The 22,258-nt window shown below is 51.6% G+C and overlaps 1 protein-coding gene and 1 non-coding gene across 5 annotated transcripts; both read left to right on the top strand.

Annotated features, from left to right (window-relative positions):
* The first annotated feature begins 2,068 nt into the window (after positions 1-2,068).
* Positions 2,069-2,173, top strand: LOC122238911. The gene has a single exon (XR_006218059.1). It is a non-coding gene; the product is annotated as a U6 spliceosomal RNA (small nuclear RNA).
* A 6,536-nt stretch (positions 2,174-8,709) lies between these two features.
* On the top strand, positions 8,710-21,852 carry AARS2 (alanyl-tRNA synthetase 2, mitochondrial). 4 transcript variants are annotated; one of them, XM_007085121.3, is made up of 22 exons: positions 8,711-9,256; positions 10,519-10,710; positions 11,246-11,391; positions 11,618-11,785; positions 12,336-12,480; positions 14,732-14,877; positions 15,085-15,193; positions 15,534-15,572; positions 15,676-15,787; positions 16,283-16,416; positions 16,833-16,977; positions 17,264-17,436; positions 17,590-17,703; positions 17,793-17,933; positions 18,545-18,682; positions 18,758-18,867; positions 19,021-19,129; positions 19,442-19,564; positions 19,784-19,894; positions 20,469-20,552; positions 20,666-20,776; positions 21,147-21,852. In XM_007085121.3, exons 1-22 carry the CDS (start codon positions 8,954-8,956, stop codon positions 21,309-21,311), a joined length of 3,018 nt encoding a protein of 1,005 aa, XP_007085183.3. In that variant the 5' UTR covers positions 8,711-8,953; the 3' UTR covers positions 21,312-21,852. The 4 variants fall into 4 exon arrangements, with proteins under 4 accessions (XP_042842401.1, XP_007085183.3, XP_042842402.1 ...); XM_042986468.1 differs by having other exon boundaries at positions 9,196-9,256; positions 10,370-10,710; XM_042986469.1 differs by lacking the exon at positions 8,711-9,256 and adding an exon at positions 9,346-9,547.
* Positions 21,853-22,258: the final 406 nt, after the last annotated feature.

The following is a 22,258-nucleotide window of genomic DNA, read 5'->3' as shown; positions in this document are numbered from 1 at the left end:
GCCTCCACGTTTGGTTTTCTCCTTTTACATTACTTTGGCTATTCAGGGCCTTTTCTGGTTCCATACAAATTTTAGAATTGTTTGTTCTAGCTCTGTGAAGAATGCTGGTGTTGTTCTGACAGGGATTGAATTGAACGTATAAATGGCTTTGGGTAGTATAGACCTTTTAAAAATATTTTTTCTTCCAATCTATGAGCATGGGATATTTTTCCATTTCTTTGTGTCTTCTTCAATTTCTTTCATAAGCGTTCTATAGTTTTCAGCGTACAGATATTTTACCTCTTTGGTTAGGTTTATTCCTAGGTATTCTATTTCTGTATGTTGATTTTATATCCTGCGACTTTGCTGAATTCATGTATCAGTCCTAGCAGTTTTTGGTGGAGTCTTTCAGGTTTTCCACCTCAAGTATGATGCCATCTGCGAAGAGTGAAAGTTTGACTTCTTCCTTGACGATTTAGATGCCTTTTATTTCTTTTTGTTATCTGATTGCTGAGGCTAATGGTGGTAAGAGTGGACATCCTTGTCGTATTCCTGACCATAGGGGGAAGCTCTCAGTTTTTCCGCATTGAGAATGATAATAGCTGTGGGTCTTTCATATATGGCTTCTATGATCTTCAGGTATGTTCTTTCTATCGCTATTTCCTTAAGGGTTTTTATCAAGAAAGGATGCTGTATTTTGTCAAATGCTTTTCTGCATCTATTAAGAGGGTCATGTGGTTCTTATCCTTTCTTTTATTAATGTGATGTATCATGTTGATCGATTTGCAGTTATTGGACCACCCCTGCAGCCCAGGAATGAGTCCCACTTGATCATGGTGAATAATTCTTTTAATGTATTGTTGGATTTGATTTGCGAGTATCTTGTTGAGAATTTTTGCATCCATGTTAATCAGGGAAAATCATACCTGGTCCCTCTGACCCTTTTACTCTTTCCTGTCCCACCCCAGCACAAATGTGCCTCCAGCGTCCTAATTCCAAGCCAGTTAGTCCTCCGCAGTTTCCCCCTGAGGCCTCTAAATTGCTGGAGGGGTCCCCTCAGCCTTTCAGGTCCCCATCCGCTAAAGGACTCTCACTCCTCCTGTTTCCGATTCTTTGTCTCCCTCTCTCTCTGCCCCTCCCCTGTTCATGCTCTGTCTCTCTCTGTCCCAAAAATAAATAAAAAACGTTGAAAAAAAAAATTTAAAAAAAGGGGCGCCTGGGTGGCGCAGTCGGTTGAGCGTCCGACTTCAGCCAGGTCACGATCTCGCGGTCCGTGAGTTCGAGCCCCGCATCAGGCTCTGGGCTGATGGCTCGGAGCCTGGAGCCTGTTTCCGATTCTTTGTCTCCCTCTCTCTCTGCCCCTCCCCTGTTCATGCTCTGTCTCTCTCTGTCCCAAAAATAAATAAAAAACGTTGAAAAAAAAAATTTAAAGGACTCTCACTCCTTCCCAGCAAACCTTGCACAATACAAATAAAAATTTCCCCCCAAAAAAAGATGGTGAAAATTTCAAATACAAAGAACAATTGAACGAATTATACAGTAAGCACTCATATACTCACCACTTAGATTCTACAATTGTTGACATTTGTCTGTATTTGCCCTATCCCCTTATCACACATCTATCCCATCCATCAATGAATCCATTCTATCTTTGGTGCAATTCAGAGTAAGTTGGAAATAGCAGGACACTCCATTCCTCGACACTCTGGCGTGCTTATCATCAACTACACTCTATTTGTTTAGGTCTTTTAAAAAGCACTTTCCAGGGGCACCTGGGTGGCTCAGTCGGTTAAGCGTCCGACTTCAGCTCAGGTCACGATCTCGAGGTCCGTGAGTTCGAGCCCTGCGTCGAGCCCTGCGTCGGGCCCTGGGCCAATGGCTCAGGGCCTGGAGCCTGCTTCCGATTCTGTGTCTCCCTCTCTCTCTGCCTTTCCCCCGTTCATGCTCTGTCTCTCTCTGTCTCAAAAATAAATAAACGTTAAAAGAATTTAAAAAAAAAAAAGCACTTTCCACCCTCTTTACTCTTGTTATCAAAAATAGTTCAACTTTGCTTGCATGCTCAGTGTTGTGTTTTTTAATCATACACTGTGTACTCACTTTCAGTAGCATATGTACTAAAACTAAAACAATACAGAGAATAGCATGGCCTCTGCACAAGGATCACATGCAAATTTGAGAAGTGTTCCATAGATTTTTTTTTATTATTATTATTATTACATACTGGGGCACCTGGGTGGCTCAGTCAGTTAAGTGTCCAACTTCAGCTCAGGTCATGATCTCACAGTTCACGAATCCAAGCCCCACGTCGGGCTCTGTGCTGACAGCTCAGAGCCTGGAGCCTGCTTCGGATTCTGTGCCTCCCTCTCTCTCTCTCTCTGCCCCTCTCCTGCTCCCACTCTGTCTCTCAAAAAATAAATGTTAAAAAAATGTTTTTAAATAAAAATAAAAAATAAATGTTTAAAAAAAGTAAAAAATAAAACATTTCTTTTTTTAAAATTTTTTTTTTTAACATTTATTCATTTTTGAGACAGAGAGAGACAGAGCATGAACGGGGGAAGGTCAGAGAGAGAGGGAGACACAGAATCCGAAACAGGCTCCAGGCTCTGAGCTGTCAGCACAGAGCCCGACGCGGGGCTCGAACTCACAGACCGCGAGATCATGACCTGAGCCGAAGCTGGACGTCCAACCGACTGAGCCACCCCGGCGCCCCAAAAATAAAACATTTCTATTGTCCCAAAATAAAACTCCATATGCATAAAGCAGTAACTCCGTATTCTCCCCTTTCTCTGCGCCTGGTTGCCTTCAATCTAGCTGGCTCTATGGATTTGCCTACTGTGAACACTGCATATAAACAGAATCATACAATACATGGCCTTTTGTGCTTGGCTTCTTTCAATTAGCATAATGTTTTCCAGGATAATCCACATGGTAGCATGTATCTGTACTTCCTTTTAAGGCAGTCATATTCCATTGTATGTATATCCCACACTTTGTCTCTCCATTTTTCCACTGATGAGCATTTGCATTGTTTTCACCTTTTGGCTCTTGTGAATAACGTTGCCTGTCCCAATATTCTTGAGTGTTTGCTCTATAGCAGCAATTAACAAGCATTTTGGTTTCAGGGTCCCTTTATATCCCTAAAAAGTATTGGAGATCCCCAAAGAGTTTTTATGGAGGAGATATAGAAGCATGCAGATTTATGAAATTAAACTGAAAAATTTTTAAATATTTAAATATTTTTATGTTGGGGCACCTGGGTGGCTTAGTCGGTTAAGCGGCCGACTTCGGCTCGGGTCATGATCTCGCGGTCCGTGAGTTCGAGCCCAGCGTCGGGCTCTGTGCTGACAGCTCAGAGCCTGGAGCCTGTTTCAGATTCCGTGTCTCCCTCTCTCTGACCCTCCCCTGTTCATGCTCTATCTCTCCCTGTCTCAAAAATAAATAAAATGTTTAAAATAAATAAATAAATAAATAAATAAATAAATATTTTTATGTTAACATAAACAACATGTTTTTATGAAAAATATATTTTAAAAAATCAGTGAGAAGAGAGGCATTGTTTTCTGTTTTTGCAAATCTCTTTAATGCCTGGCTTAATAAAAGACAGATGGATACTCATACTGACTTTGACATTCAATCTGTTGTGATAGGCTGTTTGGGTTGGCATATATGAAGAAAATGCAACCTTACTGACACATGTTGTTGGAAAAACGAGGACCTCGCAGGCCTCCTGAATGGTTTTGGGGATTCCCCCAAAGTCTTTCCATCACCCACTTTAAGGACTGCTGCTCTAAGGATTTCAATATGTATCCTTAACTATTCAGAGTCCACCTAGAGTGAATATTATTCTACTTCATAAAAACTTTACAACCATATAGGTCCACTACCACGCCCCCTCCTTTATGTTATAACCATATGTGTGACATACATACACAACAAAAAGGACAGGAGCAAGGGGCACTTGGGTGGTTCTGTTGGTTAAACGTCTGACTTTGGCTCAGGTCATGATCTCACGGGTTTGTGGGTTCGAGTCCCGTGTCGGGCTCTGTGCTGACAGCTCGGGGCCTGAAGCCTGCTTCAGATTCTGTGTGTGTGTGTGTGTCTCTCTCTCTCTGCCCCTCCCCCACTTGCACTCTGTCTCCCTCTCAAAAAGAAATAAACATTAAAAAAAAAAAAAAAGGAGGGGAGCCTGGGTGGCTCAGTCGGTTGAGCGTCCGACTTCGGCTCAGGTCATGATCTCACAGTTCGTGGGTTCGAGCCCCGCGTCGGGTTCTGTGCTGACAGCTCGGAGCCTGGAGCCTGTTTCAGATTCTGTGTCTCCCTCTCTCTCTGCCCCTCCCCTGTTCACGCTCTTGTCTCTGTCTCAAGAATAAATAAACATTAGAAAACATTAAAAAAAAAAAAAAAAAGGAAAGGAGCAATAAACAGAATGATACAATTACAAAATTATTTTGCTTTAGACAGATGTTTTTGAAATAAATTGAGGAAAAAAGATAGCCTTTTATAGAGAATAAATGAAAAAGAGATGATAGAATGTGAATGTCACCATGTTGCACTCTCCAATGAATTAACAGGTAGAGACAGTATGTGTATGTGGCTGCTAAGATCATAGAAAGATAACCAGACATCAACATGCCCTCTGGTGAAAGAGCACCCTCTACCACGTAGACTCTCGCCAAAGGGATTCGAACCCGTATCTGATTAAGTTTCTAGATCCAGGTGCTAATTTGATTGAAATCAGAGAGCGCAGAAGAACCTGTTGAATGTGAGTTGAACATTGAATATGAAGTCAGCAAAAACAGACTGTGAAAAAGTCCACACACTGTAAGGAAAAGAAGGAAATTAAGAGGGAATCCACAGATAAAAAGACTTAAAATGCATTTTCAGTAAGGTTTTTAGAATACATCCAAAGGGACACCTGGATGGCTCAGTTGGCTAAGCCTACGACTCTTGTTTTTGCTTCAATTCATGATCTCAGTCATGATCCCATGGTTCCTGAGCTCAAGGGCTCTGCACTGACAGTGCACTGACAAGGGATTCTGTCTCTCTCCCCCTCCCCCCAGCTCACTCGCTCTCTCTCTGTCTCTCTCTCTCTCTGTCTCGATAAAATACATCTAAGGATGTATATTTGGGTGATAAAACTATAAAGACACCCAAAATTGTGATAACTGTTAAAGTCAGGGTAGTGGCCAGCTTTGGAAGGAGGAAGATGGCTGGGTAGGTCCAGGTAGAGTGCCTGGGATTGATGCAAAGTTCTATTTTGCAATCAGGGTGGTGGATACAAAGATGTCTGCCTTCTAATAATAATTAAGCTATTCATTTGGTTTGGTTGACTTCTCTAAGTCTGTGTTTTATTATGTGATTTAGAAACAAACAAAAAAAAAAGATTAAAAACAGAACAAACCTCTTACACAGGAGTTGGCCATTTTTTTTCTTTTTTTTTTTTCAAAGGGCCAGATAGAAAGTATTTCAGATTTTCCTGGCCAAGAGGCAACTCGAGAATATTACGTTCGTACTTATAACCATTTAAAATGGGACAATTAAAAAAAAAAAAATGCCTAAAGACAAACCCAGGCATTGCAACACTGAGGGTCCACTAAATCGCTGAATTCTGGATCCCAGGAGGCTCCCATCCCTGGAGTCCCAGGACCTGCGTCCCCATGCCCTTTCCCGGCTCCCGTGGGCGCCGCTCCCCTCCCATCCCCCCACCGCTGGTCCCCTCAACCTCCGCGTCTCTTAGCAACAGGCAGACGCAGCCGTCACCCTCAAGAGGACGCAGGCTGAAGGGGGATGAGAGCGAGCACGCATGCGCAGAGGGAGCTCCGGGCTCCACCAAGCTGCTCCGGGAGGAAGGGGAGAGCCTAGAAGCACCCAAGCCCTAGGACCCCGCCCCAAGCAAAAGTCTGTGTCCCAACTCTTCCCACAAGTCCTCTCCCACACTCTTGTTGCTCAAAGTATGGTCTGGTAGGCAAGGGGCAGCAACAGCATCACCTAGGAGCCTGCTAGAAATACAGAATTGCGAACTTACCCAGACCTACTGAGTCAGTGTCTGCAGTTTTAACAAGATCCCGGTAAATCCCTATGCATATAGACATTTGACAAGCATTGCTTTCACAATCCAGACAGGGCAAAGCCGTAAACAAATACATCAAACTGGGAATACCTCTTACAGGTTGAACTTTTAACCTCGACACTAAAAGATGGCTTTTATGATGAGGAAGTTCCCAAAGCTGACTTCCCTATGCTCAGTAAGGGTAAAAATTCCCTTGTGTCTCCTCTGACCATCAGTCCAGGACAGAATGCATCACTGACCTCAGGTTCCTGCTCTCAAAGCCAATGGGGAAATCAGGAGGAACAATTTCCATTCCCAGAGTAAGGGCAGGCGTTGCTTCTCATGAATAAGGTGAAAAGAGAACGCTCAAAGAATGGGTGCCTTGGGCCTGCCAAGATAAGTAAGTCAAACAACACAAGGGCAATCCCAAACCCAGGGGAGGCGACACCCAAACCCAGCTGAACAGCTCCTAGTAAACAGACTCAGTTTACATTTTATTTTTTATTTATTGACTTATTTATTGTTAAACTTGTTAATGTTTATTTATTTTCGAGAGACAGAGCGTGAGCCGGGGAAGGGCAGAGAGCGAGGGAGACACAGAATCCAAAGCAGGCTCCAGGCTCTGAGCTGTCAGCACAGAGCCTGACGCGGGGTTTGAACCCACAAGCCGTGAGATCATGACTTGAACCAAAGTCATACACTTGATCGACTGAGCCACCCAGGCGCCCCTCAGTTTGCATTTTAAACCCCAAAATGAAATTCTTACAAATACTAAGATGGATGATGAGTACTCCTGAGAGAAGTTCCCAGGTCAGTAACTTCTCAGTCTGGTGAGTTCTCCCCAGATATATCTGTCTTGGGAAACTGCAGACCTTAAGTTTCACTTCCTCATCAGAGGACAGTGGCAAATCAGAACAGACACATCACAATCCTAAAAGAACCACTTTGCTTCACGGGGGGTGGGGGGGAAGAGACTGATTTACCAGAGAATACCACACTTAAACAAAAGAAAATGACCATTTTTTAATGGCAGGGACAAAACAGCAAGATGGAGGAAAAACCCTTCCTCCAACAGAAAACAACTCAAAAAAATGCATTTCTAAAAGTCCATGATACATGCTATAACATAGATGAACCTTGTCAACATTATGCTAAGTGAAGTTACAAAAGATCATGTATTGTGTGATTCCATTTACACGAAATGTTCAGAATAGGCAAATCTACAGAAAACAGACAGAAAACAGATTAGTAGTTGCCTACCGCTGATGGGGGTGGTTAACAGCTAAAGGGCATGAGGTTTCTTTTGGAGGTGATGAAAATGTTCTGAAAGTAATTATGATTCACAGACGATGATTCTGTGAATGTACTGAAAGCCACTGACTTGTACACTTTAAATGGGTGAACTGTAGGGTATATGCATTATATTTCAATAAAGCTGTTTGAAAAACATAATCCATGGCTCCACACTAGATCCACATTAGTCTAAAAACATGGAGTTCCTACTATAATACAAAAACTTTCTGAGAAAAATCTGAAAGTGAAAGAAAGTTGTTGACGTCAGTACTGGTTAGAGGCCCCAGCTAGATTTCTCTAGCAAAACACTCCCATCTCAGTTTGGGGAAGAATTTCACAGTCTTGTCTCAAGATCATCAATCTCACAGAAATCCCCATCTGGCTTTGGGTTCCTGTTCCAAAAACGCTGGAAAAACCAAAACAGGCAAAACACACTTTCAAAACAACACTTTTAATTTACGTGGGCAAGGGGAGAAACAGAGGATCATGAGATAGATGCTACGCTCTGTCAGAATACAAAGTTGAGAATTCACCGTTGCTCTGGAAACTCGAGTCCAAAAAGACTACACGTTTCCCAAGGAAACCATTTTTCAAAAGTCCCTAAATAACATAACTCATAAAGAATGACCAAAAGAGCCCATGTGGATGGCTGAGGCCTACTAGGTGGCCACACTGATTTCAGCTCTGCTGCTCCGCTTTAACCGTCATGAGTTCTCTTCTTCACCTGTTTAATTTCCCAGGCCAAGAGCAGAGGTTATCATGAGAAGCCCCATGAGGGCCCTGGCCGTACCCACAAGGGCCTGTGTTGGCATCATGGTCACAGCTGTCACCATGGAGAAAAAGACAGAAGCGGGAGGTGGAACAGGTACCTCTCTTACCCTAATGCAAAGCACACAAAACCCTAGGGCTTTGGGAAACTTAGAGAGAGAGAAATCTCTGCAGCTATTGGTCAACAGCTTCATCCTGCCCTGACAACCTGGATTCCCTCTAATCCCCAGGCAAATTAAAAGACCAAATGTTATTTAGCAATTAATAAGGAAGCAGATGCTATTTGCTCCTGTTCCAAGGGGGCTGCTTCAATCCCTAAGAACAAAACAGTCATTTCCAATGCCAAGGGCAAAGGGCATTGGCAAGTGCCTAGAACAGTGCCTGGCACATAGTTAATATTCAATATGTTTATTGAATGCTTCTTGAATGGATGCTGATACTACTTCCCTTGGCACTCTGCCTTCTTCCCTCATACCGGAAACACACACACACATATGTGCGCGCGCGCTCACACACGTTGAATCCAAGCCTGTTCACTGCAACTCCAGTTGTAACCTTGCAAAATTAATTAATAAACATGACAATTACTACTATGATATAGATTTCTGGAGAGCACGGATTTTTAAGGATTTTGTTGTGACTAATATATCCTTAAGAGCCTAAAACAATGCCTGGCACTAGTAGCTTCTAAATGAATATCTGTTTAATGACGAATGAATTAAAGGCCTACTATGTGCCAGGCAGCTGTGGAGCTAGGCCTACTGCTGACGTCCCCTTCCCAATCACTTCTACCCGGGCGGCAGAGGCTGCCTTGAGTCCTCCTACCGCCAGGGGCCGCTGTACAAAGAGCGCGGCTTCCTTTCCATGCCACCTTCTATCCCCGCGGCGTCCCTTGACCCCGTGAAGTTACTGCCCCGAGTTAAGATGGCGGCGTCGATGGCAGCTGCAGCTCGGCGACTGCGGCGGGCCTTTCGAAGGTCGCCTCTGTGGGGTGGCCTCAGCCGTCGGCCGTTCTCATCCGAGCCCCCTCCAGCCTCGGCCACGGCCGTTCGGGACGCCTTCCTGAGCTTCTTTCGGGACCGCCACGGCCACCGACTGGTGCCGTCCGCCTCCGTGCGGCCCCGCGGCGACCCCAGTTTGCTTTTCGTCAATGCGGGCATGAACCAGGTGAGGGCTGAGCCACCCCGAGCGGGGGCGGAGTTTGTGATTTTTTTTCCGGGGAGAAAGGCGCTGCGGGATTGGGCAAAAGAAGCGAGGGGAGGAGCTCTTGGCTTTGGAGGAAAGGGCCGTTTGTTGTTAGGCTAAATCGTTGGGGGCACAAGTTAGGGCTTGGGGAGGGCCCGACCTCGGAGCTTGGGTTGGGATTTAGTTTTAGGTCCAAGAATGGAGAGTGTGGAGTTCTCTGGGGGCAGACTGGTGGGGGAAGTCTGGCTTCATTTATTCATGTTGTAAATAAAGGTAACTAATTCGTTAAATAAACGTTTGTTGAGCACATTTTATGTGCTAGACTGTATTCTCTAAGCTTTTGACTTTGAGCACCACTTACCCTCTCTAGATTTGTCTTCACCTGTAAAATGAGCAAGGAGGGGGGAATCGGTTAACCGTAGAGACTTTTTTTTTAAGTTTATTTTTATTTTGAGAGAGATAGAGCAAGTGGGGAGGGGCAGAGAGAGAGGGAGACAGAATCCCAAGCAGGCTTGGGGCACCTGGGTGGCTCAGTCGGTTATGTGGACTTCGGCTCAGGTCATGATCTCGCAGCCCCGCGTCGGGCTCTGTGCTGACAGCTCAGAGCCTGGAGCCTGCTTCACATTCTGTGTCTCCCTCTCTCTCTGCCCCTTCCCTGCTCATGCTGTGTCTCTCTCTGTCTCAAAAATAAATAAACATTAAAAAAAAAAATTAAAAAAAAAAAAAAAAAGAATCCCAAGCAGGCTCCATGCTGTCAGTGCAGAGGCTGATGCAGGGCTTGAACTCACAAACCGTGAGATCATGACCTGAGCTAAAATCAAGAGTCAGAAGCTTAGCCGACTGAGCCACCCAAGCACCCCAAACGTAGAGGCTATTAAATGCTGAGTTTGTGAGGCATGCCCAGTGTCCTGTGGTCTTGGTTTTATACTGAAGTTATTGGGTGTGATTTAAAGAAGCTGACATGAAGGATGAAGCCATTCAGTGCCCTGTTTCCCGCCACCAACATAGTCCTCCTCCTTTTACATTGCCTAATTTACTAGCAGAGTATCTCTGTTTCCTGACTTATTTACCTCTTGTCTGCCCCACACACATCAGAGATGGGTGCCTCCAGGCTTCCAGATTGCCCCTTAGCCAAGACCACACCGCACTCTCGGGGGCACAGTCAGCCTTCACTCTGAACACCCCACTCCCCACTTCTCCCGTCTACGGAGGGAGTGAGAACCGGGACCTTCGTGTGTTTCCAGTTCAAGCCAATCTTCCTGGGCACCGTGGATCCACGAAGCGAAATGGCAGGCTTCCGACGTGTGGCCAACAGCCAGAAATGTGTGAGGGCTGGAGGACGCCACAACGACCTGGAGGATGTGGGCCGAGATCTTTCCCATCACACCTTCTTTGAGATGCTTGGCAATTGGGCTTTTGGGGGTGAATATTTTAAGGTGAGTCTCCAGGAAGCCCTAGAGTTAGAAAAAAGGTCAGTGGTCAACCAAGAAGGGGCTCAAGAGGAGTCCTGTCTCTACTCCTAAGCCCTGCTTGGACAGGGCTCATACTACACAGGAAGGCAAAGTGCTAGATGAACAAGTATGATGAGACTGCGTCTCACTTCCCTAATTGGATTGTAAGCGTGAGGGCCAGGACTGTGCCTCCTGCCTAATGGCTGGTTGGTAATTGTTGAATGAATAAATGGTCAGACAAATACTAAAATGCAGGAGTTAGAAATCATCCCAGGTTAGGGTGGAAAGACAACTTCATGGAGAGAGTGGCACTTGAAGGAAAGGATCTAAAGGAGGGGTGAAGTTTTCTGGACAGGAAAAAAACTCAAGCAGAAATGGTCATGGTTTGTTCTGGAAACAAGGAGGGCAGTGGAATTTTGTGTTAAGCTGAGGGCTGAACTCATGTGGCTTGATTGGTGCTTCAGCGGGGCCCTCTTCTCACCATTCTCCTCCTCCCACCCCATGTGGGTTTCCCCTGCAGGAGGAGGCTTGCCGCATGGCCTGGGAACTGCTGACTCAGGTCTACGGGATCCCTAAAGACAGGCTCTGGGTCTCCTACTTCGGTGGTGACCCCAAGGCAGGGCTGGACCCAGACCTGGAGAGCAGGGACATCTGGCTCAGCTTAGGGTAAGTCTGCCTCTGCCCCTTGTGTCCACTTCCAGAGGGCAAGAGGACTGGCAAATGGAGAGAACCAGCATCAGTCATCAGAGTCTTAGCATCTGGTCCCAGAAACAGATTGGGGTCAGCCCTGTTTCTCCTCTTGCTGAGCTTGGTGGAGAGGCTCTCATGGCAGAGAGGGTTCTGGCTTCCAGGTTTGTCTGTCTCCCTACCACCCGCCTGGCTTTCTTGTCAGGGTGTGTGCCAGTCATGTGCTTTCCTTTGGACCACAAGAGAACTTCTGGGAAATGGGGAACACTGGCCCCTGTGGGCCCTGCACGGAGATCCACTATGACCTGGCTGGGAGAGGGGGAGCCCCCCAGCTGGTGGAGCTGTGGAATCTGGTCTTCATTCAACACAACAGGTAATGGGGTGCTGAAGCAGAAGGAAAATCCCTGGCCAGAAGTGGGCAAGGTGGCATTCAGGAGACTTTGATCCATTTCTTATAAAAAAAAAAAAACACCTAAATGGTGTTTACTGTGTGCCAGGTACATTTCTAAGCACTTTTCAGGTAATAACTGATTTAACCCTAGTCTTTGCTCGTGACACTTTCAACTAGTCACTGCTGTCTGCCGGCTTCTGTTCTCTCATCACTGGATGACATGGAGCCTGGTGGTCTCTAAGATTTTCTCCCAGCCTTGACATGTCTCTTTCTCAGGGCAAAGCATTCTATCCCAGAAAGGGGATGTGTGGGTCCAGGCAAGGGCCCAAGCAGGGGTGAGGGTGGAGATCACCCTTTATGAGAAAGTACAGGACCCAAGGCCATCACTGTCTGCCTTTGTGGGAGAGGGGTGGATACCGCCTTCTGGTTCCTCCCACTGTCAGCCCCTCCTCGTTCCTCCGCTGCACTTGGGCATCTGCCTCACCCCAGTAATCCCATGTGGGGCCTCACCTTGCACACCTTCCCTGGCCAGAGAGGCAGATGGAAGCCTGCAGCCCCTGCCCCAGCGGCACGTGGACACGGGAATGGGCCTGGAAAGGCTGGTGGCCGTGCTGCAAGGCACGCGCTCCACTTACGACACTGATCTCTTCTCCCCGCTGCTTGACGCCATTCAGCAGGTGAGCCAGCCTCTTCCCTTCCAGAAGCTGGCGCTTTGTTGAGAACTCCGAGTATTCCTGCATGTGGAAACCTTGCCCAGCCAAGGATAGCAGGGTCAAACAAGAGGCTGGGATTTCTATTTATTACCTGATATTGCTCCCAAATCCTTGCTTCCTTCGCATCTTCAAAAAATAGGTGTTTAGTGCCTACTTTGTGTGTAGTCCTTTGTGCTTAGTAGAGGAGATTACGTTGTAGCCTAAGAGGTAAATAAGTAAGTGTATTAAAGAACAAGATGGCAGACTTGAACCAGATTGCAGATTGTGACCAGGCAGTAAACATGGATGATAGTAACTGTGGTGGGGGCAGGGGGGACGGTGGAGAGGAATCTTAGATGAAGTGTTTGGGGAAGGCTCACCAAGGAGGTGATCTCTGAGCTGGAACCTGAAAGAGGAGGAGCCAGCCACAAGAAGCTCATTCCAGGTCGAGGGGATGGCCGGTACCAAGGCCCTGAGGCAGGAAAGGAACCCAAAGGTGGCCTAGAGCTAGCCAGAGTAGAATCACCTGGGATGTAGCTGGAGAATGTGTGACTGCGCTTTTGTTGTGTAACAAAGCACCTAATACTTTGTAGTTTACAATAACAACCATTTATTTAGCATATGAGTCTGTGAGCTAGCCATGGTGGCTGGGCTCTGTTGTGTCAACCTTTTGGTCTTCTGTGAGTTCATTCATACACCTATAGGTAGCTGCTAGGCAGCTGTAGTTCAAGGACTGGCTGGCTGGCTGTTTGGGGCAACGGGGGTGACCAGGCTGTGTGTCTGTCAAGCAGCAGGCTAGCTTAGGGTTGTTCCCATCCCAAGGCAGCAAGGTTCCAAGAAGGAGAACAGAAGCACGCCAGGTCTCTTGAGGCTTAGGCTCAGGACAGTGTCCTTTCCACCTCATTCTGTTGGCCAAAGCAAGTCGCAAGGCTAGCCTAGGTTCAAGGGATAGAGAAATAGATTCTATCCTTGGATGGGAAGCAGCTGTGGTCTCGTTGTAAAGTGGCAAGCACACTGAAGAGGGAAGGATTGTGGCCATTTTTGCAAACAATCTACCATAGAAAGGAAGGCAGAAGTCCAACCTTCTGGGCCCTTGAAGTCCAAAGTGGGGCTCTTATTATGCTAAGTGTAGTGAAAAGGGTTCTGCGTGGGGGAGGGGCACGATCTGATTGACACTTTTATTTTTTTCAACGTTTTTTTATTTTATTTTTGGTACAGAGAGAGACAGAGCATGAACGGGGGAGGGGCAGAGAGAGAGGGAGACACAGAATCGGAAACAGGCTCCAGGCTCCGAGCCATCAGCCCAGAGCCTGACGCGGGGCTCGAACTCACAGACCGCGAGATCGTGACCTGGCTGAAGTCGGACGCTTAACCGACTGCGCCACCCAGGCGCCCCTGATTGACACTTTTAAAGGCCCCTCTTGTTGCTGCATGAAGGATGAGCTGGAGGGAGACCTAGGAGAAGCTAAGAAGCCAATTGGGAGGCTGTTTCGTAGTAAAGGGAGGAGACAGGAGGGCATGGTTGAGGCTGGTAGCTGTGGAAGTGGAGAAAAGTAATTGATTTGAAAGATCTCACAAAGGCAGGACAGGAACAAAAGTCCCCAGTGACAGACTGGATGAGGAAGGGAAATAAAAACCAAGGCTTGCTCTCTAGTTTTTGACTTGAGCAGTGTGGTGAATGGCAGGACTGTTAATTGAGGGGAGGAAGCTCAGGGAAGAGACAGGTTTAGAGCTGGATGAATCAGCCATCTGCTTTGGAGCACTTACACATAGGCACAGCTTACACCTCCCTCCCTGCCCCCCATAAAGGCTGGAGAAGTGGGTGTGGGCAGTGGAGGCAGGCCGGTGCAAATCTCAGATCTGCTCCTGATGCGTTGTGTGGCCTCGTGCCACTTAGCTCCTCAGAGCCTCAGCTTCCTCTTTAAAGCGAGACTAGTAATACCTCCCAGAGCAGGATGTTTTGGATATTAGGCAACGCTTCGTTCAAGCACCCTCCCCGTTCTGATGGTAGAAATTCAGTAAATGATCACAGCTGCGATTGTTGTGAGTGCTGAATGTGGCCCTGGGAGGGCAGGGACTGACTCCCTTTTATGTTTGAAGCTTCTCCGACCAGGTCATTCCAGATGTGATCAGCTTTAGGGGTGAGGGCAGATGCTCTAGAGATGATGAAGGGCACCCCACCCGGACCACATCAGGCAGGACCAGCAGCCATGTCTCCTTGTCTCTCGCTCTCCAGGGTTGCGGGGTGCCCCCTTACTTGGGTCGGGTAGGAGCAGCAGACGAGGGGCGCACAGACATGGCATACCGCGTTGTGGCTGATCACATCCGCACACTCAGCGTCTGCATCGCCGACGGTGTCTGCCCCGGAATGTCGGGTGCCCCGTGAGTCTTGCAGGGGCTACACAGAGAGGCAGGGGCTGCGAGGGCGGGGGGTGGGGGGTGTTTCAGGGGAGAGGTGGGTCAGGAGGAGTGGGGGGAGGGAGAGGGCTCTGAGATAAGAGCACCCGCTCTGAACCTCGTCCTCCCCACTCTCCATACTGCTGACCAAGGGTTGCAGGCGGTTCTCATCTGGCTTCTGAACCCCTCTAGGTTGGTGCTTCGTCGGATCCTTCGTCGAGCTGTGCGGTTCTCTACAGAGGTGTTGCGGGCACCACCTGGCTTCCTAGGCAGCCTGGTGCCTGTAGTGGTGGAGACGCTGGTGAGGGCAGAACTTATTCTTCTGGGCTTCCCCGGGTGCTCAGGAAGCTTGCCACTGAGCCTAGACGGTGCCCTCAGCCTAGGCTCCCTACCCTAAATGGCCAGCCCCAGGTCTTGTCAGGCTGAGAAAGCTAAGACTGAATCCAAAAAGCAGGGAGCCCTCAGGAGGCCTCCCTGCCCTGGCTTCTGAGCCTCTGAGTTTGGGACCCCCTTCTGTCCGTATTCCCTGTTTGAGTCTGCCATCCATCAGCCGGAGCTGAGCTTCCAAGGCAGGTGTCCTCAGGGAGGTCCAGGGTGGGGAGGTTGCCTTTCACACCTTCTCAGCCCTCTGCCTCCCCCAGGGAGATGCTTATCCAGAACTGCGGAAGCACTCAGCCCAGGTACTGGCTTTGGATGGGGAGGGAGGGGCCGACAAGAGAGGGGTGGAGAGCGGCTCTCCCTTCCAGAAGGCCCAGCTCCAGTCCCGCCCTGCCCCCTGTTCAGATAGTCAACCTGGTGTCAGAGGACGAGGCAGCCTTCCTGGCCTCCCTGCAGCGGGGTCGGCACATCATCGATCAGACCCTGAGGCGCCTGGGGCCTTCTGATTTGTTTCCTGGTGAGTGAGCGGCCTGGCCAAGGTGTGAGGGGCTCACTCAGGTGAACCAAGGCAGGAAGAGGACAGAGCTCTGAGGCAGGCGTGTGCCTAGCATGCAGACCCTCCTCCCCATGTCCCTCTCCCTGCACTGTCTCCAACACCCACATCTCTCTGTGGCGGGACACCACCCTCCTTCTCCCCACTTCCCCTCTGTCCAGCTGGCCCTGCCACCAGTCTCTGCTTTCCAAGGCCGGCTTCATCCCGAGAATGAGCTTCCCTTCTCCTCTGATGACAGATGACAAGGGAGTCTCCTGGGCTGCCCTCGGCTCTGGCCTTTGAGCCTAAAGCCTGACCCCTCTCCTGGACCTACCGGGTGTAGGGAGAGGACACTTGTGCTTGGTACCTGGTGGCTGTTGTGTGGTCGGAAAAGCCCTGGCCCTTATTTCTCCCTCACTTCTTCCCCTTCAGTCCATCCTGCCCTCCCCTCTGAACACCCTTTGTCTTCCTTCTTCAAAGCTGAAGTGGCCTGGTCCTTATCGCTGTCTGGGAACCTGGGGCTCCCCCTGGACCTGGTAGAGCTGATGCTGGAGGAGAAGGGGGTGCAGCTGGACTCTGCTGGGCTGGCGCGGCTGGCCCAGGAGGAGGCCCAGGTACACGCTGGGGCACCCCTGCCCAGGCTTCTGTTGGGACAGTCCCTTTCCCAGCCCTGAGTTCCTGGGGGAGGAGCTGCAGCTATTGAGGGAAACAGGAGACGGGGTCTGTCCCCTCACCTCAGGCCCCACCCACAGCCTGTAGAGGAGAACTCTAATACAGTGGACTGAACAGAACCAGGAATGGGGAGAGGCCAGCACAGCATCCTAGAGAGGGGAGCGGTGGCTGAGACCCTGCATGACAGGTGGTTCACCAGCCAGCCCAGGGTCTCTAGCAGCCAGCCAAGCCCCGAGGGCTTATTCCAGAGGGGCTGCAGAGTCCACACAGCTGTGTGGCAGGGGCAGGGCTCTGTGGAGGCTCAGGTCCCACTGCACTGTCCGTGTACCCCTTCCCTATGCATGCGCCCGTCCTGCAGCACCAGTCACGGCAGGCCGAGCCAGCTCAGGAGCGGGGACTGCAGCTGAATGTCCACGCACTGGGGGAGCTGCAGCGCCGAGGGGTGCCCCCAACTGACGACAGTCCCAAGTACAGCTACTCTCTTCGACCCAGCGGGGGTTATGGTGAGAGGCTGGACTGAGGCTGGTGGCCAACAAGCGTCCCTGGCGGTTTCTGGGAGGGACAGAGGGACATCTGTGAGGGTTGCTACCAGCCCTATACGTTTCATGGGGGGCGGGGGTGGGGGGGGTGGGGAGGGCGGCGAGGGGGTTATAGCCACCAGGGGTCGCTGTGGCCCCTGAAAGTGCCCCTCCACCAGCTACATGCCCATTGGCTTCAAGTAAGGTACAGACCAACGGCCCAGGGCCCACACCCCTGCCCAGCACTGATAACCATTCTTCTTCCTGGCAGAGTTTGGCACCTGCGAGGCGCAGGTGCTCCAGCTGTATACAGAGGACGGGACAGCTGTGGCCTCTGTGGGGAAAGGCCAGCGTTGTGGCCTTCTCTTGGACAAAACCAACTTCTACGCTGAACAGGGCGGTCAGGCTTCAGACCGAGGCTACCTGGTGCGGGTGGGGCAGGAGGTGAGCCCCCATACACAGACACACACACACACACACACACACACACACACAAGTTAATTTCTGCAGAAGGCAGACCCGACCTGGGAAGGGAGCCAAGGGGAGGGAAAAGCTACAAGCAGTTGTATCAGTGCCTTGGCCCCTGCCCTTCCCCAGGATGTACTGTTCCCAGTGCCCCGGGCCCAGGTCTGTGGAGGCTTCATCCTGCACGAGGCTGTGGCCCCTGAGGGCCTGAAGGTTGGGGACCAGGTGCAGCTACATGTAGATGAGGTAAGGCCCCAAGCCCTGATATTTAGAATATCCTGCAGCCTCTTGACTCTCCCTACCCCCCAGGATTCTGGGTGACAAAAGTGTTTCAGGCCTGGCGTCTAGGCTGCATGGAGAAGCACACGGCCACCCACCTGTTGAACTGGGCACTCCGGCAGACCCTGGGCCCCGGCACAGAGCAGCAAGGTTCCCATCTCAACCCTGAGCGGCTGCGCTTTGATGTGGCCACCCAGGTGAGGAAGACAGAAAGGCTTAAAAAGAGGTAGTTTGGTGGCTTAGGGGGGGAGGGGGGCGGTGGGAGGGGGAGTTTGGCCAGTCCAAGGACCTAGGCTCCCTGTCGCTCAGTCACTGTGAGGCCGTGAGGGACGTCTTCATCTCGGCATCCTGCACCAGCGAGGGGTCAGGTTAGATAGCCTCTGAAGCCTCCGGCCACCCAGCTTCCTTGTTCCCGCTGTCACCCAAGACATTCTTGCTCAAGCAGAGCTGCCCTCCCTTCTCTGTCACCCTTCCTTCCTCGCACATCTAGCTCTGTCCTTGCACCTGCGTCTACCCCATCCTGTGTTTCTCTTCCATTAGGCTGGCCCTTGTGGTGAGCTCCCTCGGTACAGAACAGCATTTTCTGTTACATCAATTTTTAGTGCCTGATGAGAGGCCTGCAATTCCCAACAGCTTTCTAAGGAAAAGAACTGTCTACTCCACAAAGGTTGATTGAGCGCCTGCTCGGTGCTAGCCACTGTCTGAGAACCTGAGGAGAATCAGTGAACACGGACTGCTTCTTACTGCTTTGGTTACAGGCACGCAGCTGACTGCCTGTCGGTCTATCCATTTCCCCCTACCCCACCAGGCTCCACTGACCCCAGAGCAGCTCCGGGCAGTGGAGGGCACGGTGCAGGAGGCCGTGGGGCAGGATGAGGCCGTGTATATGGAGGAGGTGGCCCTGGCACGCACCGCCCACGTCCCTGGCCTGCGCTTTCTGGATGAGGTGAGTTGGGGAGGCCCCTTGGTGAGACTGCCTGCCCCTCACGGGCTGGTGAACAGACTGGTCCCCTCTCCTCAGGTATACCCAGACCCTGTGCGGGTGGTGTCAGTGGGGGTGCCCGTGGCCGAGGCGCTGGACCTCGCCTCCCAGGCTGCGCTGCAGACCTCTGTGGAGCTGTGCTGTGGGACGTGAGTCACTCTTTTTGGCCTGCCCCAACCCGGGGTCCGAGATCCTCACCCTTCTTTGGTCTTTGGAGCCACCAGCGCCCGGGTTGGAGCTTAGGTTGCTCCTTTCCGTCCCACCATGCCCCTTGACTTCCTTCTCCCTCCCTCTGCCCACAGGCACCTGCTGCGCACAGGGGCTGTAGGGGACCTGGTCATCGTTGGGGAGCGCCAGCTCTCCAGGGGCACCACCCGCCTGCTGGCCGTCACCGGGGAGCAGGCCCAGCAGGTTGGCACGCCGGCAGGGTCCAGGAGGCCACCGGATTTGGACGGGGCGGGGGGGGGGGGGGGGGCCGTGGGAGGGTGGAAGGAGCACACACGGCCGAAACTCTCAGGCCGGGGGATGCCAGCAGCAGAACCAGTGTTCATACATGTGTGCTGCCAACAGCTGGCATCTGTTGTGATTATTTGGTGCCTGGACTGGGCCTGATTGTTCAGTATTTCTGTCTTGGCCCTGACTAGCAGTGGGTCGAGAGCCCCCCTGTCCTGGGGAGGTGACAGCAAGCCGAGCAGCCCTGAGCATCCCGTTCCCTCCTGGCAGGCCCGAGAGGTGGGCCAGGCTCTGGCCCAGGAGGTAGGAGCCGCGGCAGAACGGCTGAGTCGGGGCAGCCAGGATGTGGTGGAGGCTCAGCGACTATCCAAGGACATGGGACGACTCACTGATGTGAGGGTCACTGCTGCCGCGGAGCTGTTCCCCACTCTCTCCTGGCCCTCTTCCCCATGCCTCGGTCTCTCCCCCAATTCCTCTGGGACTCCTGCTGGCCTAGATATTTGTTGTTTGTCTGCAGGGTGGGATGTGGTGGGTGTGATCTCTTCCTTGCACTGCTGGCTCCTGGCTCTGAGACTGGGAGGGGTGCGGCTGATGTACTGTTTGTGGCCTTAGGCTGTGGACACTGCGGTGATGCCCCAGTGGCAGCGGCGGGAGCTGCAGGCCACGCTGAAAGTGCTGCAGCGACGTGCCAACACTGCCATCCGGAAGCTAGAAACGGGGCAGGTGAGAGGAGGTTCGGCTGTACCCGTGGGGGCAGGTACCCGGCACACTTGGCGAGGGGCAGAGGCACTCCAGCATGCACACGGAGAAGCTTCGCGACCTGGCATGGCGCCTGACGCAGGGGGTGGGGTGCAGCTCCTCTCTCTCCTGCCAGCTGGGTGCCATCACCAGGCCATTTCCCCCACTTCTTTCTCTGCCAAACCGTGTCTGTCCTTCAACTCCCAAGTCTGGCTCAGACTCGCCCTCTAGGAAGCCGACTGACTTGATTACGCCTTTCAGCCCCCAGTGCCACTTGACCGTGGATCTGCCTTCCTCCCGCCCCCTTTCGTCCATCTGTGCTCCAGCCTTAGTCCTTCACCTTCAGTGGCCTATTTGTAGGGGCCTGGAGCTGTGGTGAAAGGGACGAGGTGAGGGACGAGAGGAAGGACACAGGCCATTTGAGGCAGAGCCCCTGGCACCTCTCCTCCAAGCCAAAGACCTTTGCTGGCGGAGGGGATTTCTGGACGGGGGTTCGGTTCGGAAGTGGGGCCCGGCTGCCTTCCACCCTGATCCCCGTGCCGTCTTTCCTGCCCTGCAGGCTGCACAGAAAACCCAGGAGCTGCTGCGGCGGCATTCGGAGGGGCCCCTGATTGTGGACACAGTCTCCACTGAGTCCCTCTCCGTGAGTGTGGGGGCTGGGGGTGGCCCCACGGTCTGGGGAGGGGAAGGTCCTGGCTGGGAGGTAGCTGGGAGTCCAGAGAGCTGTGGGCTCACTGTCTGCCCTTCCCTGCCCAGGTGCTGGTGAAGGTGGTACGGCAGCTGTGTGAGCGGGCGCCTCGCACGTCTGTGCTACTGCTCAGCCCCCAGCCGCTGGGGCACGTGCTGTGTGCCTGTCAGGTGGCCCAGGTGAGGGAAGGAGGAGAGCAGCCCCACCCACCCATCCTGGTCCAGCTTTCCAGTTGCACACCTTTGACTCCTCCAAGGCTGGGTAGAGGTGATCTAGGAGGACACCCCAGGACAGGGACAGGGCCGTCTCCTCCCTAACCACAGCCCCCCACCAGAGAAGACACCGTGGGGGTCCCTAATTATGACCATCCAGGCCACACATCCCTTGCAAACAAGTAGCAGACATTCAGTAACCTCCACACACTTTCCCAGCCGCGTGCTCTCCTGTCTCCCGACTAATCACTGTGATGCCACTCTCAAGGGGTAGATGGAGTGAGCGCTGGTGGGGAGGGCTGCTCTGCATCACTGCCCCTTCTCTCTTGGTTCCCAGGGTACCACACCAGCCTTCACAGCAGAGGCCTGGGCACTGGCGGTATGCAGCCACATGGGGGGCAAGGCCTGGGGCTCTCAAGTGGTGGCTCAGGGCACCGGAACGACGGCTGACCTGGAAGCTGCCCTCAGGACAGCCCGAGCCTACGCCCTCAACCAGCTCTGAGCCGGGCTCGCCAGGGACTCACATAGACTGGACAGACTGCCGACGGGCCAGTGCCAGGAACCCTTGAAGGAGCCAGCAGAACCTCCCCGGAGGCTGAAGCAAAGGACTAAAGACTGGAGGCCAAGCAGCTGAGCCTAGGGGGCTGCCTTGGGCCAGGCCCCGTGAGGACACGAGGAGTTGGGGTTCTGGAAGGCAGAAGTGGGCTCAGAGACACACCCCCACTGGATGAATGTGAAGCCATGGACTGTCTTGGCTGTGATTGCTCATCAACAAGTATTTCACTGCAGCCAGGAAGTTCCAGAAGTTCTTTTGCTTAAAAAAGAACAGCTTTCCCCTCCCAGCAACCTGGTATGGGTGCTCTATCACCCGGCTGATCCCTCACACTGGATCGAACAGTCACCCATCATCCAAATCAGAACCATCCTCATCGCCACGGGTGTTCAACAGGTTTTCCATGCCAGCCTGGGCACCCACAAAGGCCTGGCTGGCCACCAAGATCCAGAACTGTCTTATGAAAGTCATTACAGCAGGGCACACCCTCTCTGGTGTCACTTGTGTCATTAACAGTGACTTCACATTTTAGCGAAGGCCCTGGTGATTTGTTGAGAAAATGCACAGCAGGCCCTGGTCAGTTGCTGAGAATGTGGTGAGAGCCAAAGGGACAACTTCCTGCACTTGCGGAGCTTCCATCTAGTAGCGAGATACACGATAAAGAGAAGGAAGAGGATGTAAGGCAGTGATGAGGTCTGCAGAGAAAGCGGGACAGGGATCAGGAGGGTGGGGGTGACTGCTGTTTCCCCCGGAGGTGGCATCTGAGGGGAGGGTATGAGCCATGAGGGTCTCTGAGGGAAGAGCGCTCCAGGCTGAGGACTTCAGCCAGTTCAGGGGCCCTGAGGGGGAGCTGAGCAGGCACATGAGCTGGGAGAGTGGCAGGTGATGGGGTCTGT

This window comes from Panthera tigris, chromosome B2 (genome assembly GCF_018350195.1).
Source record: "Panthera tigris isolate Pti1 chromosome B2, P.tigris_Pti1_mat1.1, whole genome shotgun sequence".
Lineage (NCBI taxonomy): Eukaryota > Metazoa > Chordata > Mammalia > Carnivora > Felidae > Panthera > Panthera tigris.
This window is presented reverse-complemented; position numbering and strand designations above follow the sequence as displayed.